Source organism: Macrobrachium nipponense, chromosome 28, assembly GCF_015104395.2.
Source record: "Macrobrachium nipponense isolate FS-2020 chromosome 28, ASM1510439v2, whole genome shotgun sequence".
Taxonomy (NCBI): domain Eukaryota; kingdom Metazoa; phylum Arthropoda; class Malacostraca; order Decapoda; family Palaemonidae; genus Macrobrachium; species Macrobrachium nipponense.
The window spans coordinates 68,953,030-68,976,820 of record NC_087217.1 but is presented as its reverse complement, the minus strand read 5'-3'; the positions used below and the strand labels follow the sequence as shown (position 1 = coordinate 68,976,820).

The window sequence follows — 23,791 nt, the reverse complement described above, 5'->3', positions numbered from 1 at the left end:
AAGCTGGCAGTCACAACTATTAAAGAATACGCAAATATGTTGTTGACGGCCTTTGGGCTCAGAGATTTGCGTCTGTCAAACAACAAAGCCCTTCACGATCTTTGAGTTCTGTGGAATCTCGAAACTCGCTCACCATCTACTTTTTGTCTCACCTGTTTTCTCGGAGTCAGACACTCGTGCGAGATCAGGCGACATATAGTAGCCCTGAGTTTCTTGTTGACGAAGTCGGTTGCGTTTATACACCCCCGATGATCGTGTAACATGAGACCAGGTTGGACTGTCAGGCATTCTTCCTTCGGGACTGAATCGCCTTTTTGCTCCTCGCTCCTTTCTCCTGGCACCAGAAGCTTCGAGTCAGGAGTTGATTCGCTGACGACGTTGGGTTGCGTTGATACACCCCACCCCCCCAAGGTTTGCTTAGATTGAATCGCCCAGGCAGTCCAGACACTCATCCTTCAGCGAAGAATAGTGCCTTATGGTCTTCAGGGTACAGCCTTGCTGTCCTTGATTCGTCTGACTGGTCAACTGGTCGGTCACCTGACTTTAGTACAGACGGACTGACTGTGCATGTCCAGATCGAAGCTTTCAATATGGAACTTAGACGTAGTCTGAAGTTCTTTATGTCAAAGCATTCGAACCTCTCCTACCTGTTAACTTCTTGCATGTGATCAGGAAGGCCTTCTTCTAACCACGCTAGATACGACAAAGAAAGGGTTAGTGAAATTTTAAAGCCATCGTCACAAGTTTTGGCTTTAGAGAACACAAGGCAGTGTGCTCTCTAAGCCTTCTGTTGTGGCCTAAGAATGGAAACCCGTTTGTCCTTGGGCCAGGAGCTTGGAAGCAAGGATGGCACAAGTTAGTGGGCAGGAGCCAGAGAGAGTCCTGTGCCCTGTCGGGTCTCTCAAGTTTTATCTACATAAAACTCAAGAAAGTCGAAGTCATTCGGGCAATCTGCAGTGTTCTGAAAAAGACCAGACTTGCCCATATCGAAGAACACCCTGGCTTTAGTGTTAAGGAGTTCTTTCAAAAATGCTCCTTCATTGTGTTTGCACATAGATTTGAAATCTTTTTATCTGAATGCTCACGAGGTGAGGGCGCGGCCTCGGAAGCATTTCAACAGAGCATGGCAACTCAGCAACATCCTGAGTACCATGTTTTAGCGAAGCAACTCTGTGTTCACTTCACACTCCCTGCGAGATGTGAAGATGGCATATGAGATCTGCTGCTCGCTAGGGCCATACGTGTCTGCAGACACAATCTTGGGGGCAAGAAGTACCACTCATCCTATCCTGTAGAAAATGGTTAGGAAGAGCTCTTAATTTAGTTGTTGAGTCGCCGACAACGGCGACTTCTTAACTCTTAAGCCTTAGTTAACACACCTTAACTTTGGCTAGGTTGGTCAGGTGGTGATATATATATTTATATATATATATTTATTTTACTTCTTGCCCTCATGGTATGGTCAATATGGTCTAGTCACATTGTGGTCACGCCCCATTGACAGATAGCTGGAGTGCACCAGCTTTATAGGTCTCTACCTCTCTGGCAACTCTAGTAAAGCAGAAGCAGACTTGGGTGACAGTAATCACGAAGTCAGCTATGCTAACAGGTGGAACCAAGATGTAAATCATCTGCATGCATTTGTTTCCCAAAATCCTTCTATTCTGTCCCTTCCCACCTCCAACGGTGGGATTCAGCTATATATATATATCTGACAGGTAAGTTTCATGAACAAAATGATATTGTTATGATACAATAAAGTTTGTTCATACTTACCTGGCAGATATATATAATCAAGTACCCACCCACCTCCCCTCAGGGGACAGTGGAAATAAAAATTATGAATAGAAAATGGGAATGGTTCCTGATACCCGCCTCCCAGCGGCGGGAATGGGTACTAACCACCTGGCCGACCACTGCGTGTGTCGGAAGTTTTTTAAATTCTGTCGGACTTCAGAAAATACAGCTATATATATATCTGCCAGGTAAGTATGAACAAACTTTATTGTATCATAACAATATCATTTTTCTTAACTATACAAACCTGAGGTTCTTTACATATATTAGTCCCACCTCATGCCACTCGTCACTCTGTTCCTGGGCCTAATGCAAAGTGATACGTTTACCTCCAGTCGGGCAGGATTCCCGATCATCGGACAAGCAGTTACTGCTGAACTACCTTGTTAGTAAATCTTATGACCGGTCCAGCTGGCGCTGAATAGTAACTCCTTATGTAAAGGACCTCAGGTTTGTATAGTTAGGAAAAATACAATTTACTTTCAAGAATAGTGATTTTAGTTTGTATGCCGCTTTCATATATGTATCCCATTATATTGACAAAACTTCAATCTTTTGAATGGTATGCTTAAAGATGTAATTGTATTTGTGTTTTACCAGTGAAAAAAGTTGATCTGCATGAGTAAGATGGACTCAAGGCGGTTGTTTACCCTACTACCATTTTCCATTTTGTTTGCCAGTGTAGCTTATCCAAACATGCTTTATAGGTGGCTATTGGGCTAAACTTTTGCATGAAAAGGGTAAGGGGCCAGAGGAGTTGTGCTTAGGCTATTACCCTAGTATATAACTATATTTCCATTTGTTTCTAACTGAAGAAATACCAAAATTAACATCAATGTAAAGGGGATGGCCACACGAAGACATTGACTATGTATTAATCTAGTTCTTTGACTGTAGAACATAGAAAGGGACTAGGCTATAGTATAGCCTAATGTGGATCATTTGAGAATTTTAACAAGATAACAGGAATTTTTCTGTCTTTTGGTTTATATATTTGCCGTCATCCCTGAGGGGTTAGCTGAACGTGCTGTTCCAATCAGCTCTAGCCATGTTTAGTACCAGCCCCTCGGGGATGAACATAGAAACATATGCCAAAGGCAGCAAATCTCTCATTAACTTAGTTATCTCACATCTACTTTATTAGGCTATATATAGCACTCCTGTTTCCATATTGTTTATTAAAAAAATTATATTGATAAACAGTATCTACTACTGTAGTTTGGGCAGCTGAAAACCAGATCAGGTATCATTTAAATTTAACCCATTTTTGCATTTTGGACTTGAAAATATAATTGTTCCGACACGCAATACAAACCCTCGGTCCTTTACATAAGGAATTACTATTCAGCGCCAGCTGGACTGGTTGTAAGATTTACCAACAAGGTAGTTCGGCAGTAACTGCTTGTCCGATGGTCGGAAGTCCCACCCCACTGGAGGTAAACATACCACTTTGCTTTTGACCGCCGTCAGGTGAAGACGTGTGCTCGCCTCTCTGCCCGCATCTGTCGTGAGATATTGTTGAAAACAAACCTAAAAGCTGCTTACTTCTGCCTTTTTCTTTGAGAATACTTGTGTATGTGGAATTGTAAGTACTCTTTTCATTATTTTTGTTATTTTTTTGTGGAATTGCATCGCTAGATACCATACAGTCCCACGAAGTGGAGAAGCCCCCTCGCCCCCCATCCAACCGGAGAGTGTTCCCTGGAGTGGGAGGCCGCAAGTGTGGGGCATTTCGGTCCAGCGATGCTGTGGACCCTCATCCATTGTGTACTCGGTGCCGAGGGCGTGAATGCTCTCGGGCCGTACCCTGTGATAATTGTGTCTCCTGGTCGGAGAAGCAGTGGGATTGTATGAGAAGAGGAGGAAACGACGTAAAGTCGCTAAGGTGTCGTCAGAAAGCTCTCCCTCGACACCTCTGGTGACAGACACGTTGTCTTCCTTTCTCCCTCCCAGCGGGGGACCTAGGTGAGTCTGTTGCCGGGCCCCTGCCATTCCTTTTCATTGCCCCCACAGAATGTGCCGTCTGACAATTCCGCCTTTCTTTGGGAGTGTTGGACTTGTGGTGGTCTGCAGGGGCCCCATCGTTGGACGAGCTGGTAAAGTATCTGCCTCCAGCTGCGGAGCGCTCCGCTCGGTCCCCCGCTCCAGCCCCAGGCTGAGGGTCGGTATAGGCTGTTCCCCCCGTTCCATGCTGAGCTTCCATTGGATTTTTTCTACAAGTCAACGGACGCCCCTGGTTACGTCCCTGCTAGGATAGGGCGTGTCTTGGAGGCAGTGGGAGCTGACAGGTCCCTCAGTGGGCCAGACCCAGTCCTGGACTGGCACCGCTCGCTCTCCATTCAGACTTCCCCACGGAAGTGCTTCGACTGAGGGAGGGGGTACGTCTGGGTGGTGTACTGCATAGTGGACCGCTCCCCCTCTCAAGGATGATGCCGTCACGGTCGCCCCTCTCCCCAGTCAGATGTGGTTCACTCGGATGAAGCTCCTGGCTATACAATTCGCGCCACGTTTGCCCGTGCTTGTGGTTCCCATGATGGTCCCGTGAGCGGGGTGCACTGCTGCCCTGTCAATGACGGTACGCTCCGCTCCCCCGGTCGGAAGGTCCACTCTGCTCACCTGGTTGGACAGTCGATCAGACAATCTGCTCCAATCTCCTGGCCGCTCCCCTCTCCCTGCTGGATGGCCGCTCCGTTCCCTAGTTGGACAGCCCGCTCCGCTCTCCCTGTCAGACGGCCGCTCCGCTCTCCCTGCCAGACAGCCGCTCCACTCCCCAGTCGGACGGCCCACTCCGCTCTCCCTGTCGGACAGCCGCTCCACTCTCCCTTTCGGATGGCCGCTCTTCTCTCCCTGTCAGATGGCCTGCTCTGCTCTCCCTGTCTGACAGCTACTCCGCTCCCCGGTTTGACGGAGTACTCTGCTCCCCTGGTTGGATGGTTCGCTCTGCGTTCACCCATGCTCGTGTTCCTGTGTCGGTCCCGTGAGAGGGTGGCACCGCCATACCGTTTGCCTCTCCCCTGCATGCTCCGCCGGCCAGTGGGACTCCTATGACAGCTCTGCTGGTACGGCCTGCGACTCCGCTTCCAGCAAGGCTCCCGCTTCCACTGGTAACCTCCAGAATAAGGCGTCCAGCCGCTCCAGAGCACACCCCACTTCCCGTGGTGGGGCTTGCTTGGTCTTCAAGGGCAGCGAGGATGAGTGATTCGTCCAGGGCAGCCACCAACACCTTGGGAGGGGCAAGGCGTGTACATTGAGGGCTCATCTGACAGGAGGGTCTAAGCCCTCTTTCGGAGAAGGGACCGTCTAGAAGACCCTAATCCTCCCTTCCGCGACTAGAGACAATCCTTGGTAGAGTTCCTAATGGGTGGCCCAAAGGAGGACAAACCTACCGGGGGCCCTTCCCCCAATGGGGAATGAGGCTCAGGCCTGTGCCCAAGTGGGCCAGGTAACATGGGGGTCTAGGGACGCCCTGCGGCTCCACAGCCCCTCGGCTCCCACAAGCTCCTCCCAGTAGCTTAAGCCAAGCAGGGGAGGGTCTCCCCAGTGGGCTTCTCCTTCTACCCCCAAGTCATTGGAAAGTAACATCTCCCTCCTTGCCCCGGTCTTTTTGGGGAAGAGAATTTCTTGACGGGTTCAGTCACCTTCTCAAGAATAGGTGGCCATGCAGAGACCACGGCGTGGGCCGCCTTCCAGGTAGCCACCTTGCTCGACCTACGGGCTGGGGTTATGGCCAGATTCACCATCAAACACCTGAAGGATGGGACCGAGTGGCCCTACTCAAGGAACTGGTCCTGTTTGATGGAGGGTCATTGGCTCCTTGACTTCTCAGGCGGTCACCCAATGGACTGGCTGGGTCCTCTGCAGGAGGTCGCCGAAGTAGGAGACGAAGCCCCCTGCCCAACTTGATGCCTCTCAAAACATTGGCAGGACAGGAAGGATCTCGGGGCTGATCCCTGGACTATCCAGGTCCTCAGGGACAGCTACCGGATCCCCTTTCTAGATGAGACTCCTCCTCTGACGGGGAAGCCCGACAGCCAGGGCTTTCCCCACCGGGATTCCCATCCCCCCATGGGGAAAAGTCCCAGACACGGGGCAGCAAGCACTTTGACTGGAGGTCCTGTCTCTGTTGGAGAAGGGAGCCCTCCAGCGAGTTGCAGGTCACTCCCTGGGGTTCTTCAGCCGCCTCTTTCTGGTGGCGAAGGCTTAGGGGGAGTGGAGACCAGTCATCAACTTATCCATCCTGAACACTTATGTCCTCAAGACAGACTTCAAATGAAGACTTCACGCTCTGTCTTGGCGGCCTTGAGGGAAGGGGACTACATGCTGTCCCTCGACATCAAGTATTCTTACTTTCAGATCCGAGTACAACCCCTTGCAGCAGAAAGTTCCTCCGCATAAGGTGGGGAGGGAGGGGTTTTTTTTTTTTTTTTTTTTTTTTTCGTACCAGGTTCAGGACTCTCTGCTACGGCCTGTCCACAGAGCCGCAGGTCATCACAAGGGTGTTCTCCCTTGTGTCCTCTTGGGTCCACAAGAAGGTCATGTGCCTTCTGCGGAGTTACTGGTCCACCTGAGGGAAGACAAGGGACGTTCCATTGCGGTCTTCATAGGGGTCATGGTAGCGGTGAACCAGGTCTTCTACCAAAAGGGTGTAGACCTGGGTAACTCCAAGGACCTCTCCTTACTAATTAGGGGCTTTGAGCAGGCCTGCCCCCCCAGGTCCTTGGCGGTTCCTCGCTGGGATGTAGCCAGGGTCCTGGACGCTCGGAAGAAGCCTCCCTTCGAGCCCCTCAAGGACATCATGGACAGGGAGCTCATGCTTATGATAGTGTTCCTGTGAGCCTTAGCTTCCTCCAAAAAGGTGGGTGAGCTTCATGCCTCTTTTATGAGGTTTCCCACTCGAGGGGCTGGAAGGATCTCACTGTCAGGTTCGTGCCCTTCTTCGTGGCCATGACCCAGAACCTGTTAGTAGTGGACAAGACAGTTTGTGGAGCCCTCCATCCTGGCTCTGCCTAAGGTGGAGGATCCCAGGACCTACTATGCCCGGTCAGGGTAGTGAGGAAATACCTCAGCAGGACAGAGGTCTCCGCCCCAGGATTCAGAACCTGTTCGTTTCCACCAGCCGGGAAAAGAAGACGGTCTCTAAGAACACCATCTTCTGGTTGAGAGAAACCATTAAGAGGGTCTAAGAGGGAGCGGAACTTCCCCCCCCCCCTCAGGGTGTGAAGCCCCACGACATCAGGGGCATAGGCACCTCCCTGTCCTTTGCCAGGAACTTGGCCGTCAGCCAGGTGCTCCGGGCAGGGGTCTGGAAGAGGATGTGTACCTTTGCTGCCAATTACCCCATGGATTGCACTAGAAGGTCCCTGGACTCTTTTGAGATTGATTTGGTGGTGGAAGGTCAACAGAGGATCTAGTCCTGCCAGGGGTGTCGTGAGTGGGAGTGTATGTGTAAAGTAGGAACATCCTTCGTAATCCTACCCCCCCCCTTCCCCTTCGTCCCTTCTGGGACCTTTAGCATACATGTCAGGATCCTTCGTATACGTATACAGGTGAGATGAGTGAGTGTGTATCATATTTTATAAACCATTGCACTTCATATTCTGGTGGTTGATTCCTCCCCTTCCCTGTGAGCCAGGTAGATTTCCCCCGTCGGCAGACCCCCCCCTCCCCCATGTACCCTAATTCAGTGTAGCGGGTCCCCCTCCTCTTGGGACAACGACCCTGTAACCTTGGACCGAGTTTTTAAGCCCTCCCTGCCTTCCCCGCATATCTGAGGACAGGAGCATTAGAGGTGTGGAAAGGACTGGAGGCTGGGTGAGGGGTCAGGATCTTTGACCCCTGGGGCACCTACCTGGCTAGGTGTAGGGGAAGAAATAACCAGTTTATTCTGGTCGGTACCGGATTGACATCCAGGATTCTCCTATGATAGTAGTTCTGGGTAAGTATAGCTGGGAAAAATACAAATTACTAAGAATTTGTGATATTGATCAGCTGTTAAATCCAGATACAGTATCAGTTCAAACATAAATCAGGTTTTACTTCTGCTGCAACACCCACTGGTATCTTGACTCCTCACTTTATCCTCTATTTATCTTTCATGTATTTTGAGATGCCATTCATTTATATTTGGAATTCTATAGCCAGTATCATCTACATTGATTGCAATTCAGGACTTGGTTTTTGTGCACAAACTGGAGCACAACAGCCTTTTCATTGAATGATAGATTTGTATTGACACTACAGGTTCTTTGAATTATTTTGCCCGTTTTGTCGTTTTAACATACATTATTTCAGTATCTGCATAAAATCACATATTATGAACTTGATTGTTATACTTTGCTATGTATTTTAAATGTACTATGTAGTATTATGGTTGTATGTGTGATTGATTTGAATCACAGTTTTTTTTTTTTCAGTTTTCAGTTCAAATTATATTTCTGTTATCCTATTTCAGGCACATGTGGGAGTGATTGGAGTTGAGCAGTAAATGATGTTTTATCAGCCTCTTACTCAAGCTTGTGCCAGTGAAAACCCAAAGGTACCTGAGGAGACTGCAGTAGAACTGAGGCAGAGGTCTCATACTACTTGTAGTAGCAGTTTACATAGGAATGTTGCCATATGTGAAAAAGATGACGAAGTGTTCAGGCCCAAAAGTTGGACACGTCCAAGTGACGCACTCTCCAAGATTGATGAAAAAGAAGAAATCCAAGATCCAAGGGGAGAATATAAGTTATGTGGTTACCTGTATAAACATAACTCATATGGCAAAAAGACCCCTGTTCCTGGTTTGAGAGGTTTTGGAAGTTCTGCCAAGAAGAGGTGGTTTGTTTACTCTGATCATGTCTGCAAGTTGTATTATTACAAACAGAAGAATGATTCTGAACCCTTAGGCTCTATAGACATTGCACTCGCAACATTCCTCTTTGATCCAGAGAATAGAAATGAAGGGCTGTTTACCATTAGGTAAGCATACTTTTTTTATTAGTAACATATGCAGTGATACAGTTACATATTGTGAAATGTATCTATATTATATAGAGTATTTCAGAAAGATTGTTTTGAAGTACAATACAAACATTATATATATATATCATATATATATAGATATATATATATATATATATATGATATATATATACTGTACATATACTAATATACATATACGTATATATATATATATATATATATATATATATATATATATATATATACGTATATGTATATATGTATATGTACAGTATATATATATATATATATATATATATATATATATATATATATATATATATATATATACGTATATACATACGTATATATACACACACATTCCTTTTAGTCATGGCTAGTTGAGAGTAAAGCTGGCATTGAAGAATTGCTGTCATTATTTACAAGTCATTTGGCAGTGTCATGAAATGCATACTAAACATTAGAGACTATTTTTAAAGAATGCCTCATTGGTTTGTTGCTATCAGAAGTGTAAATTTTCATATTTAGAGAATTTAAAGGAACAGTGTGGAAAAATCTTGTAGTTTGATTTTTCTTTTAGTGTAAAGTCCAACATACAAGTGCTTGCATTGAAATTGTATGATCATTCACTCGATAAGAATAAACTTGACTTATTCCAACAGGGGTTCTGCACTGTGTATGAATGAACACATGAAAAGACTGTTATTACTAAATTATAAATGAGTTTGGTAACCATGAATCTGATTTCTAGCCTCTAAAAGGAAAGCTTTAGAGATTTTTATGTGAAGATAGAAGTAAAGAGGAAATTAGGTAGGAAGGGATGAAAATAAAATTTGTTCCGATACGTATACAAACCCTCAGTCCTTTAACAATAGGAAGGTACTTAGCGGCAGCTGAACCGGTCGTAAGCTTCAAACAAGGGGGTTCGGTAGTTAACTACTTGTCTGGCAGTTGGCGGTCAGCTCAACTGCGAGGAGAGGAGTCACTTTGCTTTCGGCCGTGCTGGTGGATAGACGTGCTGCTCGCCTCTCTGTCCGCTTTTACGTCATATGCTTGGTTTTCTTCACATTGTGAAGGCTTTTCTCTTTTTCTCTTACTTAGTGTGCATGTGTAAAGCTTACGTAAGTACGTGTCTGTTTTTGTGTATTCATACTAAAGTGATTTGTGATTATTATGGATTCCCGAGAGCTGGAGAGACCCCCTGGCCCCCCATCAGCCGCAGATTGTACCCTGGTGTGGAGGGCCGTAAGTGTGGGGCCTTTTGGTCCTCTGTCAAGGTAGATCCTCATGAATTTTGCGCTTGGTGCTGAGGGCGAGAATGCTCTTGCACCGAGCCATGTGATGTTTGCATTGTTTGGTCAGAGGAGCAGTGGGAGCACTATGGAGGGAGGAAGAAGCCGCGTAAGCCAGCCAGGGAGTCATCGGAGGGATCTCCAGTTACTCTCTTGGTCACGGACATGTCTTCTTCTTTCTTACCTCCATCTCGGCTCCCTCGTATGGCTCCTTCCCCTTCAGGGGGGTGGGGGGGGGGTTACCTCACCTCTATCGATCAGTCGAGCGTGGGGGAGGGGGCTAGATACCCACGATATTCAGTTGTATTTAGGGTCGACCATTCGCTCAGGAAGGGAACTGTCCCCCCAGGTGAGGGGAACCCCCCCCCCCCCCCCCCCCTTACTAACCCAACTACTCTTCCTTCCTCAGATCTGCTTGCCACGGGGGACGATCTCGGCTGGGCCTGGTACTCGCTGGGGCTCCAGGGGACACAGAGTGCTCAGGGGCTGCTTAGTCATCTGGCGAGAGGGACCAGACCGGTAACGCATGGCCCTACCACGACCATGACGGTATCCATGCCTGGCTACGCTGCTCTGCCGCACCTGGTATACACCCAGCATGTTGCCATGGTTACCCCGACAGCTGCTGCTCAGGAGCCGCTGCTGGAGGTGAGGAGGTATACCGTGATGCCACCGCCTGGTTTTGCCGCTCTTGCTCCAGCCCCTGACTTCCAGTGTCCCAAGAGCTCTCCTTTGGACCTGCCTCCAGTACAGAGGATGCCGCTGGTTCCTGCCCCGCCTCCTGTTCCTGAGATTGCTGCCTCTCCAGTACCAGTTCATGCCGCTGTTGTTCCTGCCCGTGGTGTTGCTGCCCCCACCCCAGGTCCTTTCGGACAGGTGCAGTCGGGCCCTGTTGCTTCGGCAACTGCCCCGGCTCCATCCTGGATGGAAGACCTGACGGTGGTCCTGAGGAAGCTGATGAAAAAGAAGAGGAGGAGGAAGGTGTCGTCGTCGTCTTCATCGTCGTCTGCCGCTGCTTCCCCTTTGACTTCTAAGGCCCCACAGCCGAAGAAGAAGAAGGTAACCTCCTCCCCCCCAAGAAGGCTCGCTCTGAGACTTCTAAGGGTCTGTCCGGTTGGAACTTCCGCTGGTCCTCCTGTTCCTTCGGGAACGGGGCCCGTCTCTCCTTCTGCAAGGAAGAAGAAGATAGGGACCGAAGGAGTGCCGGCTAACACCAGTACCTCCTCGCCTGGCGCCAGAGGTTCTGCCTCGAAGCCAGGTACCGTCACGGCCTCTCGTTCGCGAGAAGTACCGAGTTTACGGTCGCCCGCGGTGACCGTGCAGCCAAGACCCAGGCAACAGAGTCCGCTCGGCGCCAGGATCCAGGCACGGAGCGGAAGACTGGTGGAAGTCGCCCAGATGACTCCCACCAGGCCAGCGATTGCTCTCGTGGCAATTCGCCGGTACTCAGGGTTGACGCGACGGTCAAGTCCCAGACCGTCCGCGGGCTGAGGCGAGGAAGCGGTCCCCTCGGTCGCCTGGACCCCGAGGCTGGTCCAAGCGGCGTGACGCGCCATGAAGACAGGCCTTCTCCCACCGTGACAGCGGACTCTGCCGATCCCCTGACTGCCGCTCCCACCGGTGCCGGGCGGAAAGGGGGACCAGCAGCAGCTCTTCTGACGCTCGGGGCCATCGCCGCTGTTCTCGGTCCAGCCGCTCTCCCCATGAGAGCTGGTCGACCAGGCCTGCAGCTCGATCGCCACCGCGGTTTGGCGATCGCCTGCAGCCCCCCCAGCACGCCGGTTCTGCTGGTGGGCGAGAGGAGAGCATCAGGTCTACCTCTCCTATCCCCTCAACTTCCTCGTGCTACACCGGAAAGAGCGAGGCGATCAGGAGTGATCGCGAGGGGCGTGCCCCTCGCAATCCCGCCACGACGCCCTATGAACCTGGCACGGTCCTAGGACCGACCAGATCGTACACACAAGTGGCAGGAGGAGACCTGGAGGGGTCTGTTGTGGTTCCTCCTGTGGAAGGAGGGTCTCGGGAGGCGTTCTCTCTGGACGGGCTTGACAGTCTGTCTCCGCAGGACGCACTCACTCCTGAGATCCAGAGGTCGTTCGCTGAGGTTATTGCGCTGATTTGTCAGCACAACGACTTCGGGAAAGGATCGCCGCTCCAACTTCTGAGCCTACATCAGGTTTGGAGTCATTCTGGGGACCCAAAAAGGAACCCAGGGCGATGATGGGTCTGCCGCGATCAGCCTTGGCCGACAGTGTGCTGAGCCAGGTGGACGCTGTCGTCTCCGAACAAGAGGGTTCGCTTTGGTCCGGCAGGTCGTCCAAGCTCCTTCCCCCATCGCTACCACGACAGAGGTGTTTTTACGTGCCATCAGAGGACCCTCTGCCGCCCAAACAGGTTAACCCGGAGCTAGCTAGGCTAACTCCGGGAGTGTCTCTGCAGCAGCTCCTGTCAGAGAACCTCTGGTTCTAGCAGCAAGAGGCACTTGCTTTGAAATCTACCGCCATGGCAGCATTCCAAGCAGTCTCCTGGATAGACCTCTGGTCCCTCACAGTGTCTAAAGCCGCGGCCTCCTCGGGAAACATCACTCCTGAAGGGGAACCGGCTTTCATGATACTGTGCAAGTTTGGAGGTAGGGCTATCTCCTACCTGGCCCACCAGACGGCTAACCTGTGGGCCAACCTGGTTCTGAGGCGTAGGGACGCTGTCCTCACTCCAGTAACCAGGGCGGCTGGGTGAGAGGCGGCCTGCGGTCTTCGCAACGGACCGGTGCGGAGTTCCTCCTCTCTCTTCCCCAGAGAGATGGTGGACGCTGCGGTGAAACAACGGCGCACTGATGAAAGTGACCGTTTAGTCCACCAGGCAGTCTCGAAGGTGGCTGGGCAACCTCGAACGACTGCGGCTAAGCCCAAGAGTTTAGCTAGTGCTTCCTCTGCGGCTAAGACGATCGCTTCGTCGAAGCCGAGAGTAAAGACTCTGCCTTCGACTTCGACTGTAAGGAGCGACCGTAACCAGCCCTCCTCCCAGTCCTCCTTCTCTCGAGGAGGAACCGGGAAGAAGTCGAAGAGAGGAGGGAAACGCTAGGGACGGCGTTCCCCCTCACCTGCTGCCAGAAGTGGGGGGGTGCCTGGCAAGCCATTGGGCAACATGGGAGCGCTACGGAGCGGAGACCTGGATGGTGAATGTCCTTCGGGAGGGATATTTACTACCCTTCGAGTCTCGGCCACCCCTCACCTCCAACCCGGTCCATCTACAGACGTATGTTCCTGGTTCAGCCAAGGACGTGGCGCCTCGGCAGGAAGTAGAAGCCATGCTGAGCAAACGAGCTGTGGAGGTCATATGGGATCAGTCGCCGGGCTTCTACAGTTGACTTTTCCTGGTGGAAAAGTCCTCGGGGGGGCTGGCGCCCGGTGATAGATCTCTCCCCTGTACCGTTTCGTTCGCGAGACTTGGTTCACGATGGAAACAGCACGATCAGTGCTCGATTCCATCAGGGAGAACGACTTCATGCTTTCTGTGGATCTGAAGGATGCGTATTTCCAGATACCCATCCATCAATCCTCTAGGAAGTACCTCCGCTTCACCTCCGCTTCATCCTCGACGGGACGGTGTACCAGTTCAGTGCACTTTGTTTTGGTCTCTCTACCGCCCCACAGGTGTTCACGCGAGTTTTCATGCTGGTGTCAGCTTGGGCCCACTCGGTAGGGATAAGTCTTCTGAGGTATCTCGACGATTGGCTAGTCCTGGCGAGCTCCCGCTCACAGTTGCTACAGGACAGAGATTGACTCCTTGGAATCTGCCGCGATCTGGGGATCGTAGTGAATTACGAGAAGTCAGATCTCGAGCCCAAGCAGAGGATGAAGTACCTGGGCATGCTGATCGATATGGTAGCAGGGCGAGTCTTCCATGCAGACTCGCGGATCAGCAGGTTCAGGGAGGCAGCAGGACGGTTCCTGTCCCTACAGGAGCAGCCAGCTCAGCAGTGGCAGGTCGTGATCGGTCACCTGTCGTCTCTCGAGAAGTTAGTCCCTCACGGGCGTCTTCACCTACGGTCTCTTCAATGGAGACTAAAGGAGTGCTGGTCACAGGCAAGAGACCCACCTTTCTTCCCCGTGTCTCTCACAGAAGAGGTGAGGCAGGACCTAGCCTGGTGGCTGGACGACGGGAACCTCGTAAGAGGAGTGCCTCTTCGCACTCCCCCCCCCAGAGATGTTGCTGTTTTCAGATGCATTGACCGAGGGATGGGACGCATACCTGGAGGAGTTGCTGGCTGCGGGTGTGTGGAACCATCATGACAAGCACCTTCGCATCAACGTCCTGGAGCTCAAGGCAGCATTTCTCGCTCTCCAAGAGTTTCAAGATCGTCTGGTGGGACACTCAGTGGTGTTGATGAGCGACAACACCACGGTAGTGGCGTACATCAACAAACAGGGGGGCCTAGTGTCTCTCCCGTTGCATCAGTTGACGTTGCAGGTGCACAAGTGGGCCGCAGCACACTCGGTAGAGCTGTCAGCCTGCTACATTCCAGGCAAGAGGAATGTGGTAGCGGACAAGCTCAGCTGTCGGGATCAGCTGATAGGAACCGAATGATCCTTTCACCCAGACATGGCAGAAAGGCTCTTCAACCTGTGGGGGCGTCCAGTTGTGGATCTGTTCACCACCCGGCACAACAGAAAACTCCAGGTTTTCTACTCAGCTGTGCCGGACCCATGGGCAGCTGCAGAGGACGCTCTTCAACACCCGTGGGACAACCTCTTCGTGTACGCCTTTCCCCCGTTCTGTCTGATTCGCAAGGTGATCAGCAGGGCGCTGGTCACCCTGAATCTTCGGATGATCCTGGTGGCACCCCCCCAGGCCGTTTGGTACCCGGACCTGCTGGCTCTGCTCGCCGAAGCACCGAGAAAGATTCCCCCTTGGCACAACCTCCTGCGCCAGCCACACGTTGAACGGTACCACCGGTCGGTTCGGTCCCTGTGTCTTCACGGCTGGCTGTTATCCACCATCTCTTGCGAGCAAGAGGCTTTTCTCGCAGCGCAGCAACAGAGATGGCTGGGTACCTCAGACAGTCCTCTGCAGCTGTATACCAGGGAAAGTGGTCCATCTTCTGTGGTTGGTGTTGTGGACGGGGTCTCTCCTCTCGGAGCCACTATTCAGCAGGTAGCGGATTTCCTCATTTTCCTTTGCCAAGAGAAGCTCCTCTCCGTCTCCGCAGTTAAAGGATACAGAGCCGCCCTGGCCCTAGTCCTTAAACTGCGAGGAGTGGATATCTCTGTGGCAGGATCACAAGCTTAGAAAAAACAAGTAAACTCCCCACAGTTACGTTAATCGTATCAGCTAACAAAATTTCCCACACTCACACTTTCCCCTTTACGTTACCTTTAACCTGCAGGACAATTGGTTCAGTGAAATACCAAACACACAAAACACAAACAGGTACTCACCTCTGGCTTCTGATACTCAGGGCTAGGCTGTGCTGTCCGCCGGATATAGGCTATAGGCTAGCCGACACACTACCACCGCCGACAACCAAACACAACCCAACCACCTAAGACCCACAACCCCACAACAACTCAATAACCCGACAAATCACTGCAGACGAACACCAACAGCCCGAAAGAACACAACAACCACACGACTTACAGAAGCACAACAACCTGCCAAAACCAACACTGCCCCAACCACCACTCACAGACACCAAAAATCCACCACCAACCTCCTTAACCTCATCACAACCAGACAGACACACGCAGAACAACTTCACAACCCCAAAATCTATCAAATAACACCAAAACAACTAACCACCAAAGGATAACTGCTGTCAAAACCAACTCTGACTTTACCAGACGCCTCACTGCTTACGACTCTCGTAACAGACTTCCACTGACTTACTACAGAGCGCCACAACAGACATGCTTCCGACCTCCATTTAACCACTCCCATTCATTCTTCCACCAGTATCTCTCTCTCTCTCTCTCTCTCTCTCTCTTCTATCCTCGTCTCTCTCTCCTCTTCTCTCTCTTCCTCTCTGCTCTCTCTCTCTCTCTCTCTCTCTCTCTCTCTCTCACAACCTTTGGAGATGTTGTCAAATATAAACTATCATTACTCCTCCATATCTCCTCCTCCTTATGAAGAGCCTCGAGAGGTCTTGCCCACCCAGGGAACTCAGGCCCCCGGGGTGGGACGTGACTCTCGTTCTTAGGAGTTTGACTCGAAGATCCTTTGAGCCACTCCGAGAGTCGTCAGACAGGGATCTGACCCTCAAGACCCTCTTCCTGTTGGCCCTGGCATTGGCGAAGAGAGTAGGGGAACTTAATGGTCTTTCCTTTGACGTTAAGCATTCCAGGGGATGGGGATCCGTGACGCTCGATTTCGTCCCGAACTTCGTAGCGAAGACTCAGAATCCTTCGGTCCCTGAAGACCGGTTTGAGTATTTCACGATCCCCTCCCTGAAGGACTTCACTGATAATGATGTGGATGAGATGCTGCTTTGTCCTGTGAGGGCGCTACGGTGCTATCTGAAGAGAACTCGACACCTCAGGCCTGAGTGTCAACGCCTCTTCGTTAGCACCAGGGTTACCAAGAAATAGGTTTTTGTACAAGTAACTTACCCAGCAGATATATACTTAGCTATAGACTCGGTCGTCCCGACAGAATTTCAAAACTCGCGGCACACGCGACAGGTAGGTCAGGTGATCCACCATTCCCGCCGCTGGGTGGCGGGGTCTGGAACTATTCCCGTTTTCTAAGCCATAATTTCTCTGTCGGTTGAACGGACAACACCTTTTGTTCGTTCCTCCATCTTGGATTTCAACTCGTTTGCCGAGAATTTGGATTGGTTTTTTGGTGACGTATTCTGTTTTTTCTCTGGCTTGGCATACGCTTATTGTGGACTGTTTTTCGACTTTGGTTTTGACTACTCTTTCACGATGTATGACGCTAAGGCTTCACCTATGTTTAGAGTTTGCAGTAGGGAAGACTGTAAGGTTAGGCTGCCTAAATCGGCATTGGATCCGCATAGTATTTGCGCTAAATGCAGGGAGAATGAATGTTCTTTTATTAACACCTGTGTGGAATGCGAGAACCTTACGGAGCTTGAATGGAAGGAATTATCATCATATATTAGGAAGCTTGAGAGAGATAGAGTGAGGAAGGCTTCAGCTAGGTCATCTAGTAGATCTTGCTCCTTAGAACAAGAAATTAACTCTCCATCTAACAATTTTCCCTTAGCCTCAGCTGCTTCTCCCTGTTCTGAATCCAAAGATTCTTCGTCAGAGAGGGAAAATGTAAAAGCTTCAATTAAGAAACTTCAAGCTCAGCTACGAGCTATAAACCAAGGTAAGAGTGGGTGGGGATAGTGACTTGTGCAGTGCCCCCAGTGCAGTGGAGGGGCGTCTGACCGGTTCCTCATTGCTCCTAGGCCTAGACCTCTTCCAAACTCCCAGGACCAGGGGAGGAGGAATGTCGAAAGCCGCAGGGAGGATGCAGAACATCCCCAACGGTCAGGCGTCCCTTCGGCAGATCCTGTTGTTAAGTCCCAGGCTGCCTCGGATTGCCGCAGAAAAGGCGTCCTAAAGGAGTGTTTTTCGGCCTCAGACTCTTCCTCTCCTAGACGAGGATGGAGTTCGGCCTCCCGTTCGTTCGCGCCCTTTGAAGAGAGCCTGGAAGGCGCCTAAAGGAGACGCTGCTGACTCCAGCCCAGAGCGTTTTTCCCGAGGATTGGCCTTCGGGGCCTAAGAAGACTAGACAAGAGGAGCCTGCTCTTCAGGATCCAACCAAGAAGTTTTTGGTTAATCTGCAAGAGCAATTAGCTTCGCTCGTAGGCTCTTTTGCTAAGGACTCTACAAGGAGGAAGGATGTCTCGCTCCCTGTTAAGAGTTCCGCTAAGCGTCCTTCTTCGTATAGGAGAGAACTCTCACGATCTCCAGGACGTTTATCGCCTTCGTCGAGAGACTCGTCGGATAGGAGTTGTTCTCCTGAGAGAAGAGCCCTTTCGCCCTATAGGCTGTCTTCCCCGAAGCGCCCTCTTAGACACAGCGCATCGAGCAGAAGTCTCGATCGGTTTAGGTGCAAGGAACCGGGAAACCGATTTAGGTATCAGGATCCCTTGGGTCTTCAGGACCAGGAGCCAGACAGGCGCAAAGAGGCAGCAAGACGCAAGAAAGGACGTCAAGAGCCTCTTAGAACTCTGGATTCAGGACGTCAGGATTCTGCTAGAAGGCAGGAATCAGGACGCTATGAGCCAGGACGCCATGAGTCAGGGCGCCAGGAGTCAGGGCGCCAGGAGTCAGGGCGCCAGGAGTCAGGGCGCCAGGAGTCAGGGCGTCAGGAGTCAGGGCGCCAGGAGTTAGGACGCCAGAAAACAGGACGCCAGGAGTACGTTAGGCGTCAAGTGTTAGGGCGCCAAGAGCCTGTTAAGCGTCAGGAATCAGGACGCGGGGATCTTTTCAAGCGCCCTGAATCAGGACGCCAGGAGCCTAGCAAGCGCCACGAACCCGACGAACCTAGACAACAAGAGTCTAGTAGGCACAAGAGTGTTGCCGACAGACAGGAGCCTCACTCTTCGTATAGGAGTGCTAATGTTCCGCGCTCCCCTTCTCGGGAAAGGAGTTCTTCTCCCGGGAAGAGCCAGATCACTCCAAAACGATCTCCTTCTGTAGATCAGTTGGACCAGGTATCGGAAGACGAAGAGCCTGTAGATGTAGCAGTTTCGGACTACAAGAGACTTTCTCTTTTGCTGCTAAAGGAGTTCGGAGACTCCCTTCATCCTGCGGACCCTCCTTCACCAGGATCGTTGATGTCCAGCACTAAAGCTCTCAAATCGTCTTCCTTCGTTAAGATGCGCCCCGCTCTTTGTATGAAAAAGGCATTGAAAACTTTTTCAGAGTGGTTGACTTCCAGAAGGGAAGCGGGCAAGACAGTTTTTTCCTGCCCTCCTTCCAAGTTAACAGGCAAACCAGGAAGGTGGTACGAGACCAAAGAGCCGATGGGGTTAGGTCTGCCTTCTTCCGCGGATGCGGATTTTGCTTCCTTAGTGGACTCTGCTAGGAGGAAGTCGTTGCTGTCTGCTAAGGCGACTTGGTGCATGTGTGAGCTGGACCACCTTCTAAAGGGCCTCTTAAAACCCTAGAAGTCTTCAACTTTATGGACTGGGCTTTAGGAGCATTAGCGAAGAGAGCTCAGGACACGGACTTTGTTTCCATGGAGGAACTTTCGAGCGTCTGGCTTGCCTGGACGAGTGGGTCATGGGACGGTTCTGTGGAAGTTGCCTCTCTTTTTGGAACGGGAGTATTGAAGAAGAGATCTGTCTTTAGCTCTTTCTTAGCAAGAGCAGTATCACCCTTGCAAAGGACGGAATCTCTTCTTTTTGCTCCTTTATCCCAGCACCTTTTTTCCACAAGAGACGGTTTAGAGAGGTTTCGAAATCTCTTACGGAGAAGGCAACTCAAGATCTCCTCACGCACTCAGCCAAGAAGTTTAGGCCGGCAGTGCCGATAGAGAAGAAAGAGAGACCCTCTTTTGTTCAGCCCTTTCGAGGGGCCTCCTCTTCTAGAGCCCCTCTTAGAGGTCGAAGACCAGAGAGAAAGAGTAGACCATCTAGAAGGTCCTTCGGGAAGTCTAGATGAACAGCAAGTCCTCCAGACGAAAGTAGGCGCCAGGCTACTCCACTTTGCCAAAGTCTGGGCGCAGAAGGGAGCGGACTCCTGGTCCCTCTCTATCCTGAAAAAAGGATACTTGATCCCCATTCAGGGAGAATCCTCCCATTGACGACAACTCCAAGGGAGTTGACCGCCAGATACTCGGATCCGGTCCGAAGCTTGCTATGTTGCAAGCAGTGGAACAGATGATTTCCAAGGAAGCGGTAGAACTGGTTCAAGATCTCCAGTCTCCAGGATCTACAATCGGCTATTCCTGGTACCGAAAGCATCGGGGGGATGGAGACCAGTTCTAGACGTCAGTGCCCTGAATTTCTTTGTCTTGAAGAAGAAATTTTCAATGGAGACGTCTTCCTCTGTTCTATCTGCTCTTCGTCCAGGGGACTGGATGGTGTCCCTGGACCTTCAGGATGCGTATTTCCATGTGCCAATTCATCCGGCAGCAAGGAAGTATCTGAGGTCATGTTCCAAGGAAAAGTGTTCCAGTTCGAGCGATGTGCTTCGGACTTTCGACTGCCCCTCAAGTCTTTACGGACATCATGAAGAATGTAGCTTATTGGCTACATCTGGAAGGGATCAGGATCTCGTTATATCTGGACGATTGGCTAATAAGAGCCCAATCGGAGAAAAAATGTCTGGAGGACTTTTAGTTACTCTAAAGTTGACAAAGTCCTTAGGACTTTTAGTAAATCACGAGAAATCCATGCTGACTCCCAGCAAAGTATTGTCTATCTGGGGATTCAGATGGATTCTCGGGATTTTCTAGCGTATCCTTCGCAGGAAAGGAGAGAACGCTGCCTAGAAAAGGTGTCAGTCTTCTTAAGGAAAGAACATTGTTCCGCGAGGGAATGGATGAGCTTGCTGGGGACCCTCTCCTCGATGGAACAGTTCGTTTCCTTAGGAAGACTTCACCTACGACCCCTTCAATTTTATCTGAAGGAGAAGTGGGATTGGAAGTCCAACAATCTGGGAGAGACTTTTCCAATCTCGAAACGGATCAAGGAGAATATCCGTTGGTTGGTTAGATCCACAGAAACTAAGCAAAGGAATCTCCCTTCGCTTACAGAACCCGCGCCTAGCGTTGTTTGCAGACGCCTCAGATTCAGGGTGGGGAGCGACCCTAGGTTCGCAAGAAGTGTCAGGCATTTGGGAAGGAGAACAAGTGTCCTGGCACATCAACAAGAAAGAGCTAACAGCCATTCATCTAGCTTTGGTTCATTTCGAGGAACAGGTCTCAGGTCTGGGGATTCAGATTCACTCGGACAACACAACAGCCCTCGCTTATATAAAGAAGCAAGGGGGGACGCATTCCTTTTCCCTGTACGAATCAGCAAAGGATCTGCTGATTTGGGCACAGGAAAGGAAGATCTCTCTCCTCACAAGGTTTGTGCAGGGAGAGAAAAATGTCCGGGCAGATCTGTTAAGCAGAAAAGAACAAGTCCTACCCACGGAATGGACTCTCAATCCTCAGATTTGCCAACAACTTTGGCATCTGTGGGGAAGGCCCAATATAGACCTGTTCGCGACCAACAAGAATCACAGATTAGAAACCTATTGCTCCCCGATCTCGGATCCTCAAGCAGTAGCAGTAGACAGCTTTCTGCTAGATTGGACGGGCTTGGACGCGTACGCCTTCCCGCCTTTCAAGATAGTAGGAGAAGTGTTGAGGAAGTCGCTTTGCTCGGAAGGAACAAGAATGACCCTCATCGCTCCCTTTTGGCCGGCTCTCGATTGGTTCACAGAGGTGCTGGAGTGGTTAGTGGATTTTATTTCCAAGATCGCTTCCACTAAGGAACGATCTTCTCAAACAACCCCACTTCGACAGGTTTCACAAAAACCTCCCCGCTCTAAGTCTGACCGCCTTCAGACTGTCGAAGGACTTGTTCTCAGAGCAAGGGGCTTTTCACGAGAAGTGGCGAAGGCTATTGCAAGAGCCAGAAGAGTCTCCACTTCTAAAGTATATCAGTCGAAGTGGGAGTTGTTTAGAAGATGGTGTAAGGAAAAGAAAATATCCTCCTCCAGTACCCTCTGTAACTGAAATCGCAGATTTTTCTCCTATATTTGAGAAAAGACTGTAACCTGGCAGTTTCAACAGTGAAGGGTTACAGAAGTATGCTGGCCTCAGTTTTTCGACATATAGGAATAGATTATGACAAACAATAAAGATCTTCATGACCTTATAAGGTCTTTTGAGACCACGAAAGAACATGTAATCAAGAAGCCTAGCTGGAACTTGGATGTGGTCCTCAAGTTCCTAATGTCGGAAAAATTCGTTACCGTCTCACACAGCTTCGTTTAGGGGACTTAACAAGAAAGTCTTTATTCCTTTTTGCGTTAGCAACAGCCAAGAGAGTGAGCGAGTTGCAAGCTTTGGAAGGTAAAGTGGGGTTTAAGAAAGATTCAGCGATTTGCTCCTTTCGACCATTTTTTCTAGCGAAAAATGAAAATCCCTCAAAGCCTTGGCAAGAAGCTTTGAGATAAAAGGAATATCTTCATTAACAGGGAGAGAACTAGAAAGGACTTTGTGTCCAGTCAGGGCACTCAAGTTCTACCATGGAGAAGAAGAAGTTGCTGAAAGGTACAGAAGAAAGTCTTTGGTGCTCTGTAAGAGATCCGAAAAGAGCGATTTCTAGAACGCCCTTACCAATTCTTCATAAAAGATAAATAAAAGGGAAGCTCACCTTAAAAATGCGAAGAAGAGCATTCAAGGTTCTCAGAGTGAGAGCTCATGAAGTGAGAGCCATAGCTACGTTGATGGCATTTCACAAAACATGGTCGCTTCAGGCTCTTATAGAGTCGACATTTTGGAGATGTAATTCGGTGTTCGCCTCGAATTACCTAAGAGATGTTAAAATTTCGTACGAAAAGTGCTTTGCTCTGGGATCGTATGTTTCGGCGAATTCAGTGCTGGGAGAAGGGGCTGAGGCTAATCCTTCCTATTTAGTTTAAGGCTTAAATTACTGTTTATTGGTGGTTGTTTTTATTGGTTAATTGTCAGAGGGAATAGGGACCCTCTTACAATTCATAGATTGTAACAAGACTAACATGGTCAGGTGATCGGGATTGGCTTCAGTGCTCTTTGTGATTTGTTTAATAACCTTAACTCTGTCATGTAAGAGGGCGAGTCTCCATTGATATGACAAAAGGTCAAGGCTACCATGTAAGTGGGTCAGCCCCCATTGGTAACCGATCCCAGTATTAGGCTCTGTCGCGTAAGAGGGCTAGCCCCCATTGACACGATCCAAAGAGTATTCAACCATAGGTTCATTCCTCGTTGAAACTCTTGAGGCAAGCAGACTCATCGACAGTAGTCATGAAGTCTTCAGCCCAATAAGGTAGGAACTATGGTATGTTATCAAGAACATAGGTTGTTTTTTCCTGTTTTTTAATGTATTTAGTTTAAATATTATTTTTGTTTTTAGCTGTCTCTTGCCCGCCACCAAGGGTGGCCAATCAGCTAAGTATATACTGCTGCTGGGTAAGTTACTTGTACACAAAAATGATATTGTTAAGATAACAATAAAGTTTTGTACATACTTACCTGGCATAATATACGATTAATGGCCCACCCAGCCTCCCCTCAGGAGACAGGTGGAAGAGAAATTATGGCTTAGAAAACGGGAATAGTTCCAGACCCCCGCCACCCAGCGGCGGGAATGGTGGATCACCTGACCTACCTGTCGCGTGTGCCGCGAGTTTTGAAATTCTGTCGGGACGACGAGTCTATAGCTAAGTATATATCTGCCAGGTAAGTATGTACAAAACTTTATTGTATCTTAACAATATCATTTCCAAGAACACTCTTTCTTTCTGGATGCGTGATGTGATCAGGAGGGCGTACGACGCGGATGGTAGTGATGTTACCTGTACCCTTCGTCTTAGAGCTCACGAAGTCAGAGGTATTGGTCCAACCCTTGCGTTCCGCAAGAACTTCTCCGTGGCGCAGGTTCTGAAGACAGGGGTTTGGGCCAACCAGACCACCTTTACTTCCTTCTACCTTCGTGATATTACCCACAGGTCCTTGGACACCTTTTCCTTGGGACCCATGGTGGCTGCTCAACAAGTTGTGTAGCCTACCCAGCACCGGAG

General features: G+C 50.0%; 1 protein-coding gene across 3 annotated transcripts in view; it reads left to right on the top strand.

Moving 5' to 3' along the window:
• Nucleotides 1-23,791, top strand: part of LOC135201857 (TBC1 domain family member 2B-like) — a 641,388-nt gene that overhangs the window by 35,824 nt on the left and 581,773 nt on the right. For all 3 annotated transcript variants that reach the window (XR_010311621.1, XM_064231151.1, XM_064231152.1), the window contains exon 2: nt 8,249-8,757. Coding sequence is in view for 2 of the 3 variants with exons in the window: in XM_064231151.1 (XP_064087221.1) it covers nt 8,282-8,757 (476 nt within the window). In the remaining variant the exon portion in view is untranslated. The remainder of the gene's footprint in view (nt 1-8,248; nt 8,758-23,791) is intronic.